The sequence below is a fragment of the Psammomys obesus genome, unplaced genomic scaffold (genome assembly GCF_907164565.1).
Source record: "Psammomys obesus unplaced genomic scaffold, mPsaObe1.curated_primary_1811, whole genome shotgun sequence".
Taxonomy (NCBI): Eukaryota; Metazoa; Chordata; class Mammalia; order Rodentia; family Muridae; genus Psammomys; species Psammomys obesus.
Genome location: NW_026596069.1, coordinates 12,461,089 through 12,482,769, shown reverse-complemented (window position 1 = coordinate 12,482,769; position 21,681 = coordinate 12,461,089). Strand labels below are relative to the sequence as shown.

Here is a 21,681-nt window from a genome sequence, read left to right as displayed (position 1 = left end):
TAAGGCAGAAAAGGTTGATTTGGGCTCACAGTTTTGGGAGATTTCACCCTGTTGTGGTGGCAAAAGCAGGGAGCAGTGCCTCTGGCCACAGAAGCCAATCATTCCTACTGACCCACTTCAGCCAGACAAGCCCTACCTCCTAAAGACTCCACAGCCTTCAAAGTCATGAGCACAGAGTATTCAAAACATGAGCCTGTGGTAATATTTTAGTTTCAAGCCAAAACATGTAAGAAACAGAATAAATTGCTTTTCTACAAACCCACACGTAAGTTTAGAATATGCAATGTGAGGGCTGGAATGGAGCTCAACTATCAGAGTGCTTGATTAACGTGCACAAAGCCTAAGTCTGATCCTCAGTCCCATACGAACTAGCTGGGTGGCACACACCCGTAATCCCAGCACTCAGGAGGTAAAGGCAGGAGGATCCAAGGAAATTTAACCTTATACTCAGCTACATACATAAAAATTTGACGATGCCTTGGAATACATGAGACCCTGTCCCAAAACAAAACACAAACAAGCAAACAAACAAGAATGTAGAACATGAAAGAACACATTTTGTTGTTTCAAATCCAGCATGCAAACTAATCAAAACAGTTACCTCACCTTGGTTCTTGTATTCTAAAGAGTATGGTTGTCAAGTGGCTCCCTAGTAAGGGGAACAGGGACTGCCTCTGATGTGAACTCAGTGGCCTGCTCTTTGATCATCTCCCCCTGATGGGACAGCAGCCTTGCCAGGCCACAGAGGAGGACAACACAGCCAGTCCTGATGAGACCTGATAAGCTAGGGTCAGAGGAAAGGGGAGGAGGACCTCCCCTATCAGTGGACTTGGGGAGGGTCATAGGAGGATAAGAGGGAGAGAGGGTAGGGTTGGGAGGTGATTAGGGAAGGGGCTACAGCTGGGATACAAAGTGAATAAAATGTAATTTATAAAAAATAAATAAAATAAAATAATCAAAAAGAAAAATAAATAGAATAAAATAGGCAAAGTATCAAAAAAATAACTCATCGCTGAAATCAGTACTAATACTTTTACAATTATGTGAAGTACAATTGCCTTAAGACTATGTTTTTGTTCATTCTTGATATGTTGAATGTAGGGATTTCTGTTATTCACAATGCTGCCTTACCACATACAGTAATAAAACCACATGCAGTTGCATAGATGAGGAGGCCCAACTTCCTCTCCCTTTTGCCAAGTAACAGGTGCTCTCAAGAGCCCTTAATGGGTGATAGCTATTTCGTAGAATGTTCACAGTGCCATCTAGTGGTCGTTTGTCATGACTGCAGATCGTAAATTGTTATCTAGAATTGAGGTCACAACAGTAAGTAACCCACAGGTATGACCTTTAGGCCTGAAACAGACTTCCAGCTGATTTACCATTGAATTCCAACTTAACATTTCTCAGTGCTCCTACTTAAACTGGGAAAGGACTGATGATACTTCTCTCTCAGTAATTAATATGGGACTGGAGAGTTGGCTCAGCAGTTAACAGTACTGGCTATTGTTCCAGAGGACCAGGTTCAATTCCCAGCACCCACATGACTACTCACAACTGAGTATTCTTCCGGTCCTAGAGGATCCTACACCCTCTTCTGGCTTCTGTGGGTGCCAGGCACACATGTGGTACACAGATATACATGTAGGCTAAACATCCATAAACACTGCAAATATTTAATAATAACCAGAGAAGCTTTGTGATACAGTAACAACTAAGAAGAAATGTGTGATCATGGTGTCAGGAGCATGTTCACTCTAAAATGGTCTGGATTAGGCTGGGCATAGAGGCATGAGCCTTTAATCCCAACACTCCTCGCGGTGGCTTGATATTTGACTTTGGGGCCAGCCTGGTCCTCACAGTGAGTTCCAGACCCGCAACACAGCAATAGGCTTTAGCTATTTCAGTTTCTTGTCTATCGATATCCATTTCTTTCTTCCCTTGGACTCAGAAATGCTACTTTTCAAGCTGGGCCTGTGTCTTAAAACCTGTGTCTTCATCCTTGGCACAAAAACCAAATCCTGCTCATTCCAAACTTGTCCTTCTGGCTCCACCACAACTCTCTCATACTTCCATTCTCTGCCTACCTCTTTGATTCTTGCCATAGGCCATGAGTTTTAAACTGTTTTTGTCATTGAGTGACACTGTGATCTCAGCAGACTGAGGTAGGAACTACTTTTATTTGTTTGTTTGTTTGTTTGTTTTTACTATACAACTTTGAGCCATACAGTACCTTAGTAGTAATCACAAACCCAGTTTTACTTACGGAGTTTGTGATTATCTATCCTTATAATTGGCTAGACCCACTGCTTTGCTTCTCAGTGAATCAAGGGCCTGGATGTAAGGTAACTCACATACTAAGGTCATTCACTTTAAGTGATGTCAAGATGACATCTAGATGTTTTATCTGCCCAGAACATTAAGTCACTATTTCCTGTGACATGCCACATTCAGGCAGACAAAAGCCTTTGCAAGCCGTGTCTGTATTTAAAATTAATGGGAAATTATGAAAGAACTTTACTCAGCAGGCAAGTGACAGGTCATATTGCAGTTTGAAAATGAAGTCATCCCAATCTAATGTCTATTCTCTTTCCATCTTGAAATTACAGTCTGAGGAGCAGGCTATAATGACAGGAACCACAAATACTGCATTCAAAAATAAAAATACCCTCTCCCGGGGGGGGGGGGGGGGGGACTTTCATTGATAAATGCTGCTTCCTTGGGAGTGCTCTGCAATGTTCGTTTGACTTGGATAAGAGCAGGGCTGGAAAGATGAGTTGCTGCTCTTTTAGAAGGCCACGTGGCGTGAATTTCCTTTAGAAATCCCACATGGCAGCTCACAACCATGTGAACATCCAGTTACAGGGATCCAACACCCTTTTCTGGCCTTCATGGGCATCGCATGTACCTGGTGTACACACTTCTGTAGACAAAACACCCATGTGCATGAAATACAAGCAAAAAAAATCTTTTGAAAAGAATTAGAATTATCTTTTTAATTATAAATTTATAAAACAATTACAAAAATATTGCATAAATATAAAATTATAAAATAATGCAAAAAAAGACTGGCTATGAGCCTCCACCCCCTACACACACAACAAACACGGTTAAACACTGGCCTACAGTCAGTCCAACCTTTTCATTTATAAGCATTTAATAAGACAACAGAAACACATAATTATACATATACATAATACATAGTATACATAATCTTGTATACAATTACTCATAAAGCTTTATTTGTTTCAGCCACAACCTGGATCAACTCAAATGCACTGAGATGATGAGTCAGGAGCCAAACTGTGAAATTTCCATAGAGGGTAATATTACTCAGCAATGAAAGGATGTTGGAAGGACCTGCTGTTTGAGGTTGCAGTCCTCCCAGTCGGGATAAGCATTCTGAGCTCAGCAGCAGAGTTAAGGTGCAGAACTCTTCCCCAGGAGAGAGGGCCTCCTGCTCTCTACCTGACTTCATCTGGAGAGTGTCTCTAAAACATAGAAGCCCCTAACCACATTTGACATACGGCCTTTGACACAGCTCCCTGCTAGCTCTCCCCTCCCTTCACCTATAGGATAATTACTGTGCTCCCATTCATATGATGGGAGCGTGCTGTTTAATGCAAATCAAGCCTCCTTGAAGAGCCTTGTTTTAATCAATTACATACACCTATCCTTGGAGCCTCCCACCCACTCCCCGGGGGATATATAGCCTTTGTTCTCCAGAATTAAAGCTAAACTCACTCCCTGAAGCGGATGCTGGAGTGTTTGATCTCCTTCTGTGCTCATGCTCACCCTCACCGGCCTTTCCAGCCTTGCTCCTCATCTCCTGCCCGTCCAGATTTTGTGGGCCGGTGAGAGACAACCCCCAGGCAGAAGGAGAACCACAAAAGGAGTGAATTATCAATGCATGCCCAATATAGATGACTCTTAAAACATGCTGGGTAGAACCATCCGGTGAACAAATAGAATTCCTATTATTTAATGTTCAGGAAACTTGTAAAAGAAAGCAAGAAAATCAGTCACCTAATTGCATAGAATGCATTTCAGGGGCACCCAAAAACAGTTTCAGTGGTGACGGCTACTGGTGTGTCAGAGTGATACTGCCCCCTCATTTATTACAACCTGTGTGTGCATGTGTGTGTGTGTGTGTGTGTGTGTGTGTGTCTGTCTGTCTGTCCATCTGTGTGTGAATGGAAATGAATTCACTTTACATACTCAAAAAGGATTCTGATCTCCTGGAGGCATTAGAACTTAGGTTCTTATCTTTTTTTTTTTTTTTCTTCTCATTTTGAGCAGTAACTGTGTTCAGGGGGGAAAGTTTTTAAAGCCCAGTGGACTAGAATTTGACCACCAGTTTTGCCACTGACTAGTCTTACACTGACTGTTAACTTTCCTGTCCCTCAGTTTTGCTGCGTGTAACACAGAACTAATGACCCGCAGATTGAGGGTGGGTGTGGCACAGGGAGTAATGGTTTAATATTAATCGCCAGCTTAACAGGCCTAGCCTCATGGAGGAGATACACCTAGACAGGTAGATGAAGGAGTTGCTAGTCCAGTTAACCGAGATGGGAAGGATTGCGGTGCTAAACTGAACAGCATGGAGAAACTGAAGAGAACAGCAGCGCTGGTCTCTCCCCTTCCCAACTGTGGAGGCACCGTGGCCAGCCACCATCACGGCCTGCACCCTTAAACCATTTCTTCCCGGAGTTGCTTTCGTTGGGGATTTTACCACAACGATGAGAAAGTAACCGATGCACTTGGCATCCAGTAAGTCATTTGTTGCTGAGTGAGCGGTCTTCAAGTCTGGGGGATGGATCTCTACTCTTGTGCGACCCACAGCCGCTGAGCGTGGGGGCAGGAGTGCGGACAAGCCAGGGTAGCGCCCAGGAGCAGGCTGCCCTCCCCTGCACGCTGGGCTGATGTGTTCCCTCTGCTCCCATTGCAGTGCACCTGGTGGACATTTGGAACGTCATCGAGGCGCTGCGGGAGAACGCTTTGAACAACCTGGATCCAAACACAGAGCTCAACGTGGCCCGCCTGGAGGCTGTGCTCTCCACCATTTTTTACCAGCTCAACAAACGGATGCCAACCACTCACCAGATCCACGTGGAGCAGTCCATCAGCCTCCTGCTGAACTTCCTGCTTGCCGCCTTTGACCCGTGAGCCCCCTGTGACTGTCAATTACTCTCTCTGTGCTTGGGTTCTGTTTTTTTTTTCCTTTGTACTTTTTTTTTTTACTTTTCCCAAATAATTTTCTAGATTCATTATATTTTTTTTCTTCATCCGACACTATGTTCCTAAATAAAGCTGTAAAGGCTGCAGAGTTGACTAGAAAGTAAACAGAAGAGGGAAGACTAGTGCATCTTATGAGAAAACGTTTATTTAACCCCGTCATTCTACGTGTTATGGTTTGTATGGATGCTCCAAAATGTGCTGTGACGGCTTGCGTGCTGGGTAATTTGATACAGCGTGGGAAGGGAAGATGTGTCAAACTTGATTCTTTGCAATCCAACCTGAGACTGTGGTTTCTGGAGTGTCACGAAGACGCCTTAGCTGACAGGAAAGAAACTGAAGAGTTTCTTGGCTAGTGTAGAAAAGTAACAATGACCGGCCTAAATGGACCGGTCAGTTGTGTGCTACAGTGAAACAGGGTGCCCCTGTCATGAACCGCAACTGAAATGTAGCCTCATTATCTCATAATTCCCTCCTCAGAGAATCCGAGAACCTCGGAGCTGGCTGACATCTTACGGAGTGCTTGGACAAATCTCATTTCACAGATGAAGGGCCTGAGCACAAAGAGGCTGTCGCTTACCCAGTTCTTTCTGGCATGTTAGTGGAGGAGCGAGGACTTGGGTATTCTGCTAAGGCTTTTTGCGGGGTACATGACAGCCACATGACAGATGAAAACTCCAGGAATTACATGATCTGCCTGGGTTTTCAAAGGGCTTTTACCCTCAGCTCCCCGTGTGGATATGACATCCCCACCTCTGATTCTACTGTGTCTTGAATATTAAGAGGGAAAGTGCAGAGCTGACCTTTACACAATCGTAGCTTAACACTGAAGACTGGTCCCCCTGTTCGGGTGCTTTGAAACGTGTATCGTGGGCACCGTAGGGGTAGCAGCCGCAATAAGAGCATCGTCCTACTAACCAAAGTCAGCAGCTGTCACTTTGCAACCCAGAGCGGCCATGGGTTGTCCATGCTCAGTTTGATCGGCGTGTATCATTGTCTCCGCGATGACGATGTTGTGCGAAATTTGCAAGCTGAAGACAGGCGCTTTTAAAATCAGCTGCCCAAAGAGGTTTTTCGGGGCCTATTTCAGAACCAGATGACCTGCTTTGGTCAGACCACTGTAGAAGTTAGGAAAGACAGTGAGAGGGGGCTGTGGTTTCACATGGCAGGTGATAGAACTGGGTCATGGAATTTCTGCAACAGAACTCCCATCCTGGCCCTTTAACAAGAACACAGCAGTGTTCACACTTGCCACTAAAGGCTGAGTGGGACACGTTTGTTTTGAGTGTATGCTGTCTTCGTTTTAAGTGCATGCTATCACCGAGCCAAACACCTGACGTGAGTAACTTACAGCAGAGAGGTGGGTAATTGTGGCTCACGGTTTCATGGGCTTTGGCCCACGCTCACTTAGCACGATTGCATTGGGGTCTGTGGATAAAGCTAAGTACATCAGAAGAGATCTGTTCGCGCATGATGTCTGGGAAGCAGGGAGAGGGCACTGGAGTTCCATCAACCCCTCTAGGGCTCACCCTTAGTTGCAAAACTTGCACTCAGCACTACTTTCTAAGGAATTCATCGCCTCCTAAAAGTACCACAGTCTGGCAACCAAGCCTTCAGTGCTTGAACATGGGGGAGGGATTTAAGTTTTAGATCACACCAAATGTATGATGGAAAACATTAAAACAAATACGGTACTGGAGAGATATCTTAGTGGTGAAGAGACCTGCTGCTTTTGCAGAAGACCCAGGTACAGTTCCCAACACCCCCGCGGTGGCCCACAACCATCTACAACTCCAGCTCCCAGGGGCCCAACACCCTCCACGGGCACCAGGTATGCAACTGGTGCGCACACATAAAGGCAGGCGGAACACTCGCAGGCATAAAATAACTTTAAAAGAAATCAATACCGTTTCTTCCTGAGTTCTAAATTATTTCTGGAAGTGAATAGAGAGTCAAAGCATAGTTAAAGCACAGCTTGCACCCCGCCCCATAAATAGAGAAGCAGAACTAGATTAGTGATAATGAAGGGACTGTCTCAGGAAATACACGGCATTCGACCCACAGGGTTAGAAGTTCCCCATTTATTTGAAAAACATCAGTTATATCACTTTCCAAAGTGAAGCCTTAAGTGTCCCCTCAATATCGGCTGATAATATTGCAGAATCATTTCAAGTTGAGTTCTCAGTTGACTACTGTCCTATGGTAACAAGTAATTCACAGAACCGTAGAGTAAATTCTATCACCAGCTCTTCCTGCAGATTAGAAGCCCCTAGATATTTGACTAATCTCCTATAAATATCTCACGGACGTTTATAGGTATATGAAACTGAGACTATTCTGGAAGTATTGTGCTTTCTCACCCCCAGCACGGAATATCTAATGCAGGGAGTTTCACTACTATGAGCTTTTTAAATATGAGATGCAAAGCATCAGGAAGTCCTGTTCACTACAATTGTAACTTAAGCGAGTACAAAAAGAGAAACTAAAGAATAAAATAAATGTTCGTTTCTATTTCTTATAATAGTAAACTTATGCTTACCCAAATGAGCTCCAGTGTGGAGGCATGATGTCACTTCCTGCCACCCACTGCAGCGCGCATGTTTAGAGCAGTGTGTTCTATTTTGACAGCTAAGAATAAGACTGATCCCAGGGAAGCAAAGATGTGCTGTTGGTGTTATACACTCGCTGACATCTCTCCCAGGGGTTGTCTCCCCCTTTAAATGGACACATTTTTAAACTGGAAAGCCCAATATGAAAAGGCAGAGATGCCTTAGCACCCTGCACTCTAAAGAAGTCTTTTTTTTTTTAAATTTTTCATTGTGCTTCTCTTATTTTCTTCCTATTTCTCTGAAAAATACTAACAGCAACTTAATCACAATGTTCTTAGCTTTCAATCCAGTCGTATCTTTTCCTTTAAGATGCTTTCCCATGTTCTATGATGACAGTGGCCTCGTTCTTGTTTTTTCACCAATATCATTCCCATACATATCTGGTCACTCCAAAGTCCTCCTATGGCACTGTGAGGGAACAGTGTTTCCAGTTTTCAAAAAAACAAAATGTAGTTTTAATACAAACTCTCCAGTCATAACACATGGATTGCTTTTCTCACCTCCGTGACAAAATCCCTGATAGAAGCAACGTAAGGGAAGGAGAGGTTTGTTTTGACTCATAATGTCGGGAGAGCCATCCATCATGATGGGTGCTGTTGCACTGTCAGTAACTTCAGGAGTCTGCAGCAAGGGTGGGTAGACGTGCCGATCAGGAAGCAAGACTGACCATTATCTTCAAGGCCTGCCTTCCCTTCCCCCAGCTAGGCACCGCCTTCTGTCTGTCACCCCCGGAAACAGCATCACCAGCTGGTAATCAAGTATCCAAACACATGAACCTGTTGGAAGCACTTCACAACCAAACATAACTGACGGTAACCATGCAGTAGTTGTGATAAATAGGTGAGAAGCATCCAGTATTCTCTGTGATCAATGGGTTTGGCACTGCTATCAGAATGGTCCAGAAGATGAGGTGATGCTTCTAAGACACACATAGACTAATCAATTTTGGGTGATAGAGCATCATAGAGACAATGTGAATGGAGAGAAAAAAAAGATCATTTTCTTTCAGGAGTTGATTTAAACTAATCTGTGTTTGTATTTTGTTTCATATTTTTAATATGAGAATTAATGCGCTTTCCCCCTGTCTTAGTCTGTGTGTTTTACAATACTGCAATGGTCACAGGTGAAACCGCTTCAGTTATACTGGCAGAGTGTATAGGAGGGAAATAGCTGAGCTCTTGTAGATTACAGCATTAGAGTCTGTTTTGTGACCCCAGTGAAGAACTACCCATCATATGGTGGTCTTACATAGAGAACACTGAACCCTGGAGGACGTTTCCCTGTGTCACATGTCACGCCTTGCAGTCCACTAAACATCCACGTCCAACACTGAGCCCTTTAGGAAAAAGGACCGGGACACCCTCAAATGCTGGGACATAAATTATCCTGAAGTTCTGCCAAAACCCTCCTGCCTTTTGAATTAAAAAAAAAATAAGGTTCTGATCTATAATGCAAGGTACATATCCATTTCTCTGTATGTCAGCAAAATATATTGTTCAGTTTTAACACTGCAAGAACATGTAACAGAAAAGGCAGCACAGAGGAGTTCCTTTTTTCTTCTGCTAGCCCTGTAACCATAACTAGGAGTTGAGAAGAGTGTTGTTATTTGTTTGTTTTCTCAGCACACCTTAAGTTCAAGATAACCATAGAGTGTTCTCCTCTGGTGACTGCTACCTTTTTTTTTTTTAATCACGAAAAAATCTTTTGCTTGAATTAAACTAAAGTCATTTCCTAAAGAATATTTATAGTAGTAAATAAATTGAATGTCCTTAATATCTCTCATCTTTTGTCAGGCGTACTCTTTGAATGGGCAGGAGATAGAATTCCAAGGGAGTGAAAGACTCACAATCATTGGCCTCACTCCAGATGGAGAACTCTTGGCAAACCCGCCTTGCCCAAGACCAGAAGAAGTATTTCTCTGGTGTTCCACTAACTTTGCAGGAAACCCTGGGAGATGTCAGGGCCAGCCAGAGGGCTTGTATTTGTTAATATGCTAATACATTCAATAGCCTCAAAAAACAAATACAGATGTCATCACATCCAAATTTAAGGCATTAGGGGGCTCAAAGTTAATCACTTAACTTTTACTCAAACATTTCTGACACTATAAGTCAGAAGGTTTCTTTTTTATTTATTCATTCACTAGTTTAGCTAGCATGCTAAGACCTTCCTATGAGATGTGTGCTGTTATACGGTACAAACAGATAAATAAGGAGAGCACATGAGATGAGGTGCCATTTATAAAATGTGTGCACAAAAAAAGCTCTTCCTGTTTCCGAACTCCTCAATGAGGGATAATGTTTTCGGCTTATTCAAGAAAGTATTCGTCAGAGCTCACTTATGAGCTTTTGGCATGGGTTTCTGTAACTTCAGACAGGAAACTCCCTTGGCAAGGTGGAGAAAGTGAACACTGCTGAGGCCAGCCTGGCTGTGCAGGTCTGTCAGGATCTACTGTTTTCCTTCTTCTCAACATCAGATTTTTCTTGCTGGGACCTTTCCCTAAAAGTAACGTCCTACCTAAAGCCAGTCATTGGTCTCTAGGTAGAGTCATGGAAAACCCAGCCCAGAAGAAAACACATGCTTACTTTTCATTATAATGAAGTCAGCTTGATGTAATTCATGATTTTTAAAATAGATTCCACAGTTACCCGTTCATATTTTAGACAAAGGGTATGTATGCACTCTCCTCTTCCCATTGTCTAAGAAAATTGGCATGCTTCCAGAGAGTGGCACAAAACACTTAAGAAAGCATGCGTTTAAGAAGAGATTTCAGGGGAGAGGGGACTGGAAAAGGGGGAGGATCACCCTTGGGATGTAAAGTAAATAAATTGAAATATACATATAAAGAGAGAGAGAAAGGAAAAGGAAGCAATTTTAGATTGCACCTTTGATAATTTTTCTCAGGTTTATCTAACTCTCAGAAATATTTTGTTGGGTCTTAAGTACTAAGAGAACAATTTGATAGGCTATTTTAACCCCAAGCTATAACAGAAAAGAACAGTTTGCAAAAGGCAAAAGTCTGGGATCATTTACATAAAGCCACAATATTTGTATGGTGCCTAAAGACAATATGAAGAAATGTGAGAAAGTGTACACCATGAACTGCCTTCTGTAGTGAAAAGGAAACCATTACAACAAGTACAATTTTCCTACCCTCTTTTAAAAATAATATTTTTAAGAAGGAATGACACACTAATTGTAATTTTTAGAGGAATTTTCTGTGAGGAATCAGCTTCTCGGAGCTTGAATTTGCAGTGAAAAGCTGGTGGTGTGTTATGTCTCTAATTACTGTCCCTGCAGTCAGGTTCCAATGTGTCTGCCAGAAGACATGCAGCGTTCTCCGGCACAGCCGGTGCTGTACTCTCCTGATTATTCCTCTTGTCGTTCTTAAGAGTAGCAACCCTCACCGCCATGAATATCAAACGTGATATTTTTATGATCCTAGGACTGTGAGAATGAACAATATATTCCAGATGGCATATAGCTTCAGAGAAACACTACACTCCAAATCTCCTTGTGTGTTTTGTGAATGACATATTAATGAATAAATGATTTAGCAGCATCTCTGTTACTTTTGGAAGAAATGAAACAGCCCAAATAGAATTCATAGTTTTATAAATGTCAGGGCCATGTGTACATGTTCATCTGTGTGTTTGTGTGTGTGTGTGTGTGTGTGTGTGTGTGTGTAAGTGTGTGTGTGTATGAAAGAGAGAGAATATGTGTGTGAGAGAAGATATGTGTGTATGTGAATTTGTGTGTGTGCATTTGTGTGTGAGAGCGAGTGTGTGTGATAAGTTACTCTCCAACTTATTTGGGGGGAAGGGATTTTTTTGTATTAGCTTTTTTGAAACTTATTTCATACAATGCATTTTGACTGTATTATTTCTTTCTCTGCCAACTCCTTCCAGATCTTCCCTACTTCTAAATCCCTCCTACCACCCTCTATGCCCAATTTCATCTTTCTTCCTCTCAAAAAAACAAACAAACTTCAAACCAAGCAAAAAAGCAAAAATAACAAAACAAAACAAAAAGCACACAAAAGCCATGGAATGTATTTGCTGCTGATTCCTCCTGATGATGAGCTTTGCCTTGGAGTGAGCTTGATATACTCAGTGACACTCCAAGGGAAGGAAAGCCCTGTCCCTCTCCCCGAAGGTAGCAATTGCAAGTAGCTTCCTTGTGGATAAAACTTTGTGTCCACTTCCCTTCTCTGTGCGGGGGGGGGGGGGGGGGGGGGGGGTGGCCGCAAGGAGGCTCTTGGGGGGGGGGGGGGGGGGGGGGGGGGGGGGGGAGGGGGGTTGTCTAATTTGAACTTGTGCGGGTCTTGTATATGCTGTGCTGTTAGTTCATACATGCATCGGTCTCCTTGTGTCTGAATGACACTGTTTCTTTGGAGTCATCCACTACCTCTGGCTCTTATGACCTCTCTGCCTCCACTTCCTCATAGATCCCTGAGGTTTCCGGGGAGGGTTTGGTGAAGACATCCCAATGAGGGCTGAGTGCTCCAAACTCTCTCACTCTACCCACGTTATCCAATTGTGGGTCTCTATGCTAATCACCATCTACCACAAGAGGGTTGAGCAGCACAGTGATGTATGGGTATAGCATTATTTCATCAGGAGTCATTTCATTGCTGGGTTCCTCTAATAGAATAATCATGGGAGGTTTTCCCCTAGGACTCACAGCCTAGCCTAGTGTCAGGTTCTTGGCCACGTTAGCAGTGTCAGGTACGAGTTCCATTGTACGAAATGGACCCTTAATCCAATCAAAACCTGGTTGGATCGTCCCACACATTTTGTGCCACTATTGCAGGCCGATGCTGCCTTAGGTCACATGGTTCCTGGTTGTGTGAGACAGATTACTTCTCTTCTTCCATAGGATGCATAGTAACTTCCAGTACCATAAGCACTAGTCAGTACAGGTGATGTTTCTAGCTGGGCAGAAGCTCCATGACATATATAAGTGCAATAGGACCTTACTGTCGTGGGGGGGTGGACGGGGGGTAACCACCAGCATGGACAGTAGTCTGTGGTTTGGGGCAGGATCTGCACGTCTCCACTAGCCAACAGCTCAACATGAGGTTACCCATTCCTGGTACTAAAGGTTTAATTTGGTAGTATATCGTGGCTATTTGGGCACTGTCTTCTGCCATCATATGTTGATCCCACTCTCTTCCATACGTGTATGAGTTTCTATAGCACTAAGTGTCCGTATGGTTTTTCTAAAAGACTTGTGTTAGTTGCCCTTCCCCATATACCCTCCTTTACCCTGCTCTCTCACTCCTTCCCCCATTAATCCTCCTATTCTAGTTTATATATATGTGTGTGTGTGTGTGTATTTACATATACATATATATGTATGTATATGTATGTATGTAACTATGTCCACTTTCTTAAGAGATCTCCTCCCTAGCTCATTACAAGGTCCCTAACCTCTGCAGTTATTCGGATTATAAAACATATTAAAAGCTTAATCGCTAACATCTATATGTAAGACAAAACATGTAATACTTGTCTTTGGGAATCTGGTAATGCTGCACTCAGGGTGATTATCTCTAGCTCCATCCATTTGCCTGAAAATTTTATAATTTCTGTTTCTGTTTCTGTTTGTTTGTTTCTCTGTGTAGTCTTGGTTGTCCTGGGGCTTACTTTGTAGACCAGGCTAGCCTTGAACTCACAGAGATCCATGTGCCTCTGCCTCCCAAGTACTGGGATTAAAGGCAAGCCCAATCACACCCTGCCATAATTTCATTTTTAACCATTAAATAATATTCCATTGTGTGAGTGTAGCGTCTTTTCATCGTCCATTCATCAGCTGGTAAACATCTTGGCTGTTTACAATGTCTGGCTATTATGAATAGAGCAGCACTGAACATGGATGAGCATGTGGGCATTCCTGTACTGACAGAGTCCTTTGTGTATGTGCCCAAGAGTGGTATCGCTGACTGTTGTGGTAGATTGCTTTTTCAGCCTTTTGAGGAACTTCCACACAGGTTTCCATAGGGACTGTACCAGCTTTCACTTTGAGTAAGTGTTCTGCTTTCCCCACAGCCTCACCGGTCCACACTGTCATTTGTTTTACTGATCTTGGCCATTCTGATTGACGTAAGATAAAATCTCAAAGTAGTTTTAATTTTCACTTTTCAAGTGGCTAAGAATATTAAAATTTCTAAGTGTCAGCCATCTATGTTTCATCTTTTGAAAAACATTTAGCACTGTAGCCCTTTTTTTTTTAAATTGAATTGCTTTCTTGATGTTCAGGTTTTGTTTAGGTTTGGGGGTTGGTTGTTTTTTTTTTTTTTTGGTGTTTTTTGTTTGTTTGTTTGTCGCTGCTGTTGCTAGTTGTTTTTTAGTTCTTTGTGTATTCTAGAAACAAACCCTACATCAGATGGAGAAATGATAAGTAATTTTTTCTGTTCTGTAAGTTCTGCTTTGCTTGAATGACGGTGTATTTTGCAACACAGAAGTTTTTTAGCTTCAAGAGTTCCATTTATTAATTGTTGGTCTTAGTGCCTGTGCTTTTGCCTCCTGGTCAAAACTGTGCCCAGGGGATTGAGTGAATATACCAATTTCTTTCCTACATGCTTCAGAGAATTTGGTCTTGTGTTTAGATCCTTTATCTATTTGGAGTTGAGCTTTTTGTGCAGGGTGATATATATAGATATAGCTTCATTTTTCTACATGTTTGAAGCTTTCAGTTTGACCAGGACCATTTGTTGAAGATGCTGTCTTTTCTCCAGTGTGTGTTTTTTCTCCTTTTTAAAACTCAGATGTCTATAGCTATGTAGTCATGCGTGGGTCTTCATTCTATTTCATTGATCATGGTGTCTGTTTTTATGCAATACTGTACTGATTTTGTGACTATAGCTCTGCAGTACAGTGCAAAATCGGGGATGCTGACTCATCTAGCCATTCTTTTATTATTCAGATTGCTTTTGCTAGCTGGGATTTTAAGTTTCCCTATGAAGTTGAAGGCTGTTCTTGTTGGAATTTTGATGGAAATTGTTTTGAACCCGTAGATTGATTTTGATATGATGGCTATTTTCACAATATTAATTCTACAGATCCATGAGAATAGGTGATCTTTCCATCTCCTGGAGTCTTCTTCAATTTTATTTCCTTAATATCTTAAAGTTTTTATTGTTCAAGTCTCTCACATCCTTGATTAGAGTAATTTCAAGATGTTTTTGAAGCTATTGTGAAAGGCACTGTTTCCACGATTTGTTTCTCAGTTTGTCATTTGTGTGTTAGAAGGCTACTGGTTTCTTGTGTTAATTTCACATCCTGCTACTTTGCTGAAAGTGTTTATCAGCTATAGAAGTATCCTGCTGGAGACTTTAGGATCTTAAATATAAAACCATCTCATCTGCAAATGAGGATATTTTTTTCCTTCCTTTCCTACTTGTATCCTCTTGGTATTTTTCAGATTTCCTATTGCTCTAGCTCAGCCTTCAGGTAGTGTACTGAATATGTATGGAGAGAGTGGACATCATTATCTTTTTCCTGATTTTAGTGGAAATGGCTTGAGTTTCTCTCTATTTAGGTTGGTGTTGGCTGTGGGCTTGCTGTGTTTGCGTTTATTATGTTGAGATATGTCCCTTGCATGCCCAATCTCTCCAGGAAGCTTATCACAAAGGGGTGCTGGATTTTGTCAATGGCCTTTTCCACATCTAACGAGATGAAATTTTTTATCTCAGTTTGTATAAGTGGTGGGTTACATTTATCAGTTTATGTATGTTGAGTCATCCCTGCATCTCTGAGATGAAGCCTACTTGGTCATGGTAAATAATCTTTTTGATGTGTTCATGGATTCTGTTTGCAAGTATTCTATTGAAAATCCTACACATGTTTTCATGTAGGTTCTCTCACTGATCTCTGAGTTCATCAATTTGGCTAGACTGGCTAATGATCTTCTGGCTCTGCCTCTTCGATGATGGCATTGCAAGCATATGGCACCATATCCAGCCTTGATATAGGTGTTGGGGATCCAAATTTGGGCCCTCAAACTTTCATGGCAAGCACTTCCCTGAGCCATCCCTTCAGCCCAGCTCCTACTTTTTGACCTCTTAAAATACTAGCTGTCTTTTTAATATAAATGTGTTACATGCATACAAATTGTTTACAAAATGATAGTTGACAAGAATAGTTCTTAAAAGTTGTCTCTTGGAGGCCTGCTCTTTTCTGAAGGGAAACAGAATGAGAGAAGATCTGGGAGGGAGGAGTGATTGGGGAACTGGGAGGAGTAGAGGGACAGAACTGTAGTTGGGGTGTATAGTATGAGAAAAGAATCTATTTTCAGTTTTTAAAAATATCAAAAAAATAAAAATTGAACTTTTAAAAAATCCACATAGTTAACCTAACTTAAAATTTAAAATTCTTTAAGGAAATAAAACATGAAGTTTAGGAAGTCTGTTTGAATAAATTAGAGAGACTGGAATCGTGCATAGAATTATTATTTCATGAAGCTCAAAGGAAAAAAAGCATGAGCTGTTATTTAAACCCATAGCTATCTAGGGCCTATTTCTCTGGCTGCCAGCCTATATTTTTGAGCAAGTGACATATACAACAAATAAAACTAGGAGATTCTGATTCCTCTTGAAAAACAAAAGCATCAAGTAGACAGTTTATCAGCAATGTGTGTTGAATTGTATTCACAGCCTTTTCTAAAATGTGTCTGGGTAACGCACGCAGCCATGTAGCCTACAGTTTCTACAGGGTAGAAAATGTCATCATTCTTTATTGAAAATACCCTGAATAACATGATTTTTTTTTCTGTTATCATTAAACAGGGAAGGCCATGGTAAAATCTCAGTGTTTGCTGTCAAAATGGCTTTGGCTACGTTGTGTGGAGGGAAGATCATGGACAAGTTAAGATGTAAGTGACCCCCTGCCCCCGCTCTGCTTGTCTCTGCTGTGCACCTCACACCTTCTCTCTTACTCCCGCCATGTCCTCCTGGCCATCTCTGCCTTCCCTCATTCTGTGAGAGCTGTTTCAAATGCAGTCTTCTTTGACCTTTAAATTTTATAATAAGACTCTTTCCACAGTAGATAAATTTTAATGAAATGAACATTTTCTTCTGCTTTTGAATTATCATTATTTATAACTTCCCGGGTACCTCCAGCTAAAGTCTTTCTGATATTAAAGTATTCAGTTTTCACTATTTGACAATGATGTTGCTATTTGGATTTCACCTTGTTCTTTACTGTAAATATTGTGGGTTGGCCATGGAATGCTGTGTTGGGAAGGGCATGGCCACTAGCACTGATAATCCAGGCTGTGAGACCAGACATGCCATTGATTACACTATGCGACATGACTACACATCATTAATCTTTATTTTCCCTCCACATCTGAAGTGGGGGATTTTATTAAACCTGGCAGGTACCTCCTAGCTCTGTCAACCACAGGGTACCGTCCTCCCTTTCTGCTCATTAGATTCTGGGTAGTCAAAAGGGAAAGAGTAAAAGAAGGGGAAAACTTTTGCTCCTTTGGAATCTAGCCTGACTTACTACATGGACATTTTCTCACTGACTAACCAGATTAGACAAAGGATAGCAAAACTGAGGTGTGATCAATTTCCTTCACTTCCTTTTTTTTTTTTTTTTTTTGGAACAGCCAGTGCACCCAGAAACCAGAGAAGCCTACCCAGACCCTGGGGCCAGCTAGTTTCTCTTTGGTTAGCCTAAGAGAAAAAGAAGTTGAAAATTGCCTACTCCATTGTTTGACTGGGAAATGAAAAATCAGAAATTCCAGGAACCAGTGGCTTTCTCTTCCATCTTTAAATGGCTTCAGGATTATCTAGGAGGCATTTTCTTCAAGATTAGGCTAAGAAAAAGTTTAACAGAATGAACCAAACCAGAGGTAAAAACCCAGAGGAAAATGACTGCTGCCCTCATGTCACAGTTGGCCACTTATTCTGAGGACACTAGAGAAACATTTCAAGAATTAAAATCTTCAAAAGCATCTCCTAATGCTTATTCAGTGTTGTACTCATAGACAAATGAATAAAAGAGTCATATATTAGAGTAAATTTGAGCCCAACTGATGAAAGGCAGTTCTCTAAATATTAGTACCGTCTGAGCATTTTGGGAAGCCACAGCCCTTGTCCTGGGGGTCCCAGGCTATTCTTCTCAGCTTTTCTGGGAGTCAGATGCTACCTTCCTTCGGGGTCAGCCATCTCAACAACCTCCTTTCCCTCTCTGACCATCTCAGGCTACTCACTAAAGTAGTTACTGTCACAAGAAAGATATAGTAGACACGGGGTTAATCTTCACATCCTGGGCTGGGAAGATCCATTCTTCCTTTCAGGCAGAATCAGATTTGAAAGGAAGGCTGGCAAGATAGCAGTGGGCAGAGGTGGTTGTGCATAAACCGCACACCTAAATTTAATCCCAGGATCGAACAAAATGGAGAAAGAGAACCAGCTCCCAGGATTTGTCCTCTGATCTCTGCACACACAAGACATTAACATCCACACATACATACACACACTAAAAATTTTTAAATATACATCAAATGCACAGTTGCTAGGCAAGTGACTAAAAACATGAACTCTAGCTCAAGCTGGTTTAAAGTAGTTGTTTTTGTTTTGTTTTGTTTTGTTTTGTTTTGTTTTGGTTTGGTTTGGTTTGGTTTGGTTTGGTTTGGTTTGGTTCGGTTCGGTTCGGTTCTCTGAGTTTTTGCAATTCTTCAGCCGACCCAATAATGCAAAGAAATCAGTGTAATGGCTGCAGTGCTTTCTCTTCACTCTTTCCATCATCCTCCAAAAAACCAGGTGAGCAAAGCAAGCTTGCTCTCCATGGACACAGTCAGTCTTCCTCAGCACAGTGAAGGAAGCAGCCACAGCAGGGATCCCATTGGCGACACAAGTCCCCATGTCACAAATTCTAAAGAAAAGTGCATGCAGGGTAGGTGTGACCACCATGCATCACTTTCCTGTCTGGAGAGCAGTGGGCCTCAGTCGCCACCTTCTGTCCCTAGCTCTCTGACAAGAGTCACGCTTATATTGGTAATCCCAGTAAGATGGTTGTAATGGCCTCCAGGTAATTTTGTTGAAGGCAGTTTGACCTTGAATATAGTTTTAAGCGATTTGATTTAAAAAGTCTCTCAAACATATTAGTACAAAATGAATATTCTTCAGCACCAATATTTCTAGTTTGAGTAATTGTTATTGGTTGAATGAGACAATCCATCCACAGACAGCAATGGTTGGCTCTTGGCAAAAGGGATTGTGGATTCTTTAATGCAGTTTTTTCTCTTCCGGCTCTTGTTTTAGGTATATAGCAGACAAGTCATGATTTCTTGTACTACTTTTGTGACAAGAAAAAGTAAAATGAAAACGTGACGTTTTTCAAGACTTCAAGATTTGAATTTTTGTTTTAGTGTCTGTAAATTTATCTAACATATTTGAGCCCATTTCCCAGCCATGCTTGTTTAGGAATACTTCTATTTTTGTGCATGGGGAAGAGGGATATTTGGTTTGTTCCAACTCATCCCTTTTTATTGAGAGAACAGAGCAAGAATAACTTACTGAAATTCTTTAAAAGCAAGAGGAAAAACACAACAGAAAAATAAGGCAAATTTTATTAAATTCTTAGCTGGAGCTCCACAAGAAGAGCAACAGAACCAAAAACTCTGGGCTCAAGGGTCTTTTCGGAGATGATACTTCAACCAAGGACCATTCCCATTCATGGAGATAACCTAGAACCCCTGCACAGATGTAGCCCATGGCAGCTCAGCATCCAAGTGGCTTCCCTAAAAATGGGAGCAGGGACTGTCTCTGACATAAACTCAGGGGCTGGCTGTTTGATCACCTCCCCCAACCCGAGGGGAAAGCAGCCTTACCAGGCCACAGAGGAAGACAATGCAGACAGCCCTGATGAGACCTGATAAGCTGGGTCAGAGGGAAGGGGAGGTCCTCCTCCCCTATCAGTGGACTGAGGAAGGGGCATGGGAGGAGAAGAGGAAGGGAGGGCAGGACTGGGAGGGGATGAGGGAGAGAGCTACAGCTGGGATACAAAGTGAATAAATTGTAATAAATTAAAAAATGAAAAAAAAACGCAATAAAGGGGACACTAACTCCACCTTACATTCAAGTCTCTACTACTTAGGGCCCCTGGCAACCAGTACATGGGGTGTCTTCTGCGTGACTGCTGGTGGCACCTTTGGTACAGGCTGTGGAAAAGGGTTACTGTCTGTGGGTATATGGCAGAAGACGGTAAACCAAAAGGGACCTAATATATGCCTTTTCTGCTTCCTTGTTCTGGTCTTGTGATTACCCGCTCTAACCGTTGTCTCTTGGACAGTCCTGTTGGTTGGTTTTCTTAAATGTGTCCAGTGTATCTGCATACAAACACACACGCATAGATGCATAGCCCACCTGTGTGTGCAAGTGTGCGTGGGTGCATGCTTATGTGATGAAAGCCAGAAGACAGCCTTGGATGTCATATGGAGGAGTTTCGTCTGTCTCCTTTGAGACAGAATTAGCCATTAGCCGGGAGATCACCAGTTCAACTAGACTGGCTGGCCAGTGAACTCCGAGGGTCCTCCTGTTTCTGCCTTCCTTGACAGTGTTAAAGTTCCAAGTGTGCACCACCAAACCCAGCATCGTTACATGGTGCTAGGGAGAGAACTACAGGCTCATGCTTACAAGCCAAACACTGGGCAACCTCAGCCGACTCCCCAGTCCCAACAACCCAGATCTTAAAGGAATCTCAAGCCCATAAGTCCACGGCTTGGAATCATGTTTTGTCTATAGTTTCTGGATGCTTTTTTTTTTCCTTTAGTTCAGAAAACCCACACTGTAGCAGACATCTTGCATTTATCAAATTTATCAAATTTCTCTCTCTAATTGGGTTGATCTGCCTCCACAGCTGCCTCCAGGGCTGTGTCTCTAACTTTAAAGCCTTCATTATCTCCTAGCTTTAAATCTTTCTTTATATCCTTAATTATCTCCCCTGCCATCTTCTAGACACATTTTGAACTCCATAGCCCAAGTTTCAAGGCTATTTATATCTGCTGTCACCATCCACCTCACCCTGATGCCCTTATGGACTCCCCTGAGAGCACCATGCTTGCACTCCCCTCTGGCCTGACCCTGTTTCCCTAAGCCAGTTCCCTCCTCTGTGCTGACTGCTCAGTGGCCTTTACCCTTTGCCCTGACCTCTGCATGCCATCTACACTGCTCTTCCAGTGTTCACACCACAGTGTGGCAATCTGTGCTGTTCTATGAGGCGTCCTTCAAGCTTTTCTCAGTCCTCCAAGCCTCCCAGAGGTATACTCACCGATTAGCACAAGGCCACCCATTCAGCGTGTGTCTGGTTGACCGTAGCTGAATGAACCAATGAAAGCTAACTCATGTTATGGTGCTATAGGAAACACCAAAAGGGTTATAATATGATTCGGAGCCACTAGAAAAACTCCCACTGGAAATTTCATATGAATGAATGATGTCAATAACAAAAAAAAAACACAGTATGAAATTAATAATGAAAATATCTAAGATGCGAACACTGTGTCCCACGTGTGAAATGTTTATTCTAAATGCATTACGTCTATTAACTGACGGAATTCTTGAAATAATCCCTTTTTCAAGCATTCAATATGTAGGTTGCAGGCTTATCCTCTTAAGCCCAAAACTAAAGTACAAGCTTGTATTATTTTTGTATCAACTTCAGAGTTCCTTCATTTCTTTTTGATGACCTGCGTCAGCCATGCACAGCCAGCTCCTGATCATCTCTGAGGTCCATATGTACTTTGGCTCTTACTTGGCAACCGTCCTCAGTACAAAGAAAGTACACTTTAGTGTCATGTGTGTGGAAGGTCACCGTGGGTACTC

The 21,681-nt window shown here is 42.2% G+C and overlaps 1 protein-coding gene across 4 annotated transcripts in view; it reads left to right on the top strand.

Annotated features, from left to right (window-relative positions):
* Dtna (dystrobrevin alpha) overlaps positions 1-21,681 on the top strand; it is a 349,673-nt gene that overhangs the window by 258,706 nt on the left and 69,286 nt on the right. For all 4 annotated transcript variants that reach the window (XM_055625819.1, XM_055625818.1, XM_055625820.1 and 1 more), the window contains 2 exons: positions 4,949-5,162; positions 16,633-16,718. In XM_055625819.1, the coding sequence (XP_055481794.1) occupies positions 4,949-5,162; positions 16,633-16,718 (300 nt within the window). The remainder of the gene's footprint in view (positions 1-4,948; positions 5,163-16,632; positions 16,719-21,681) is intronic.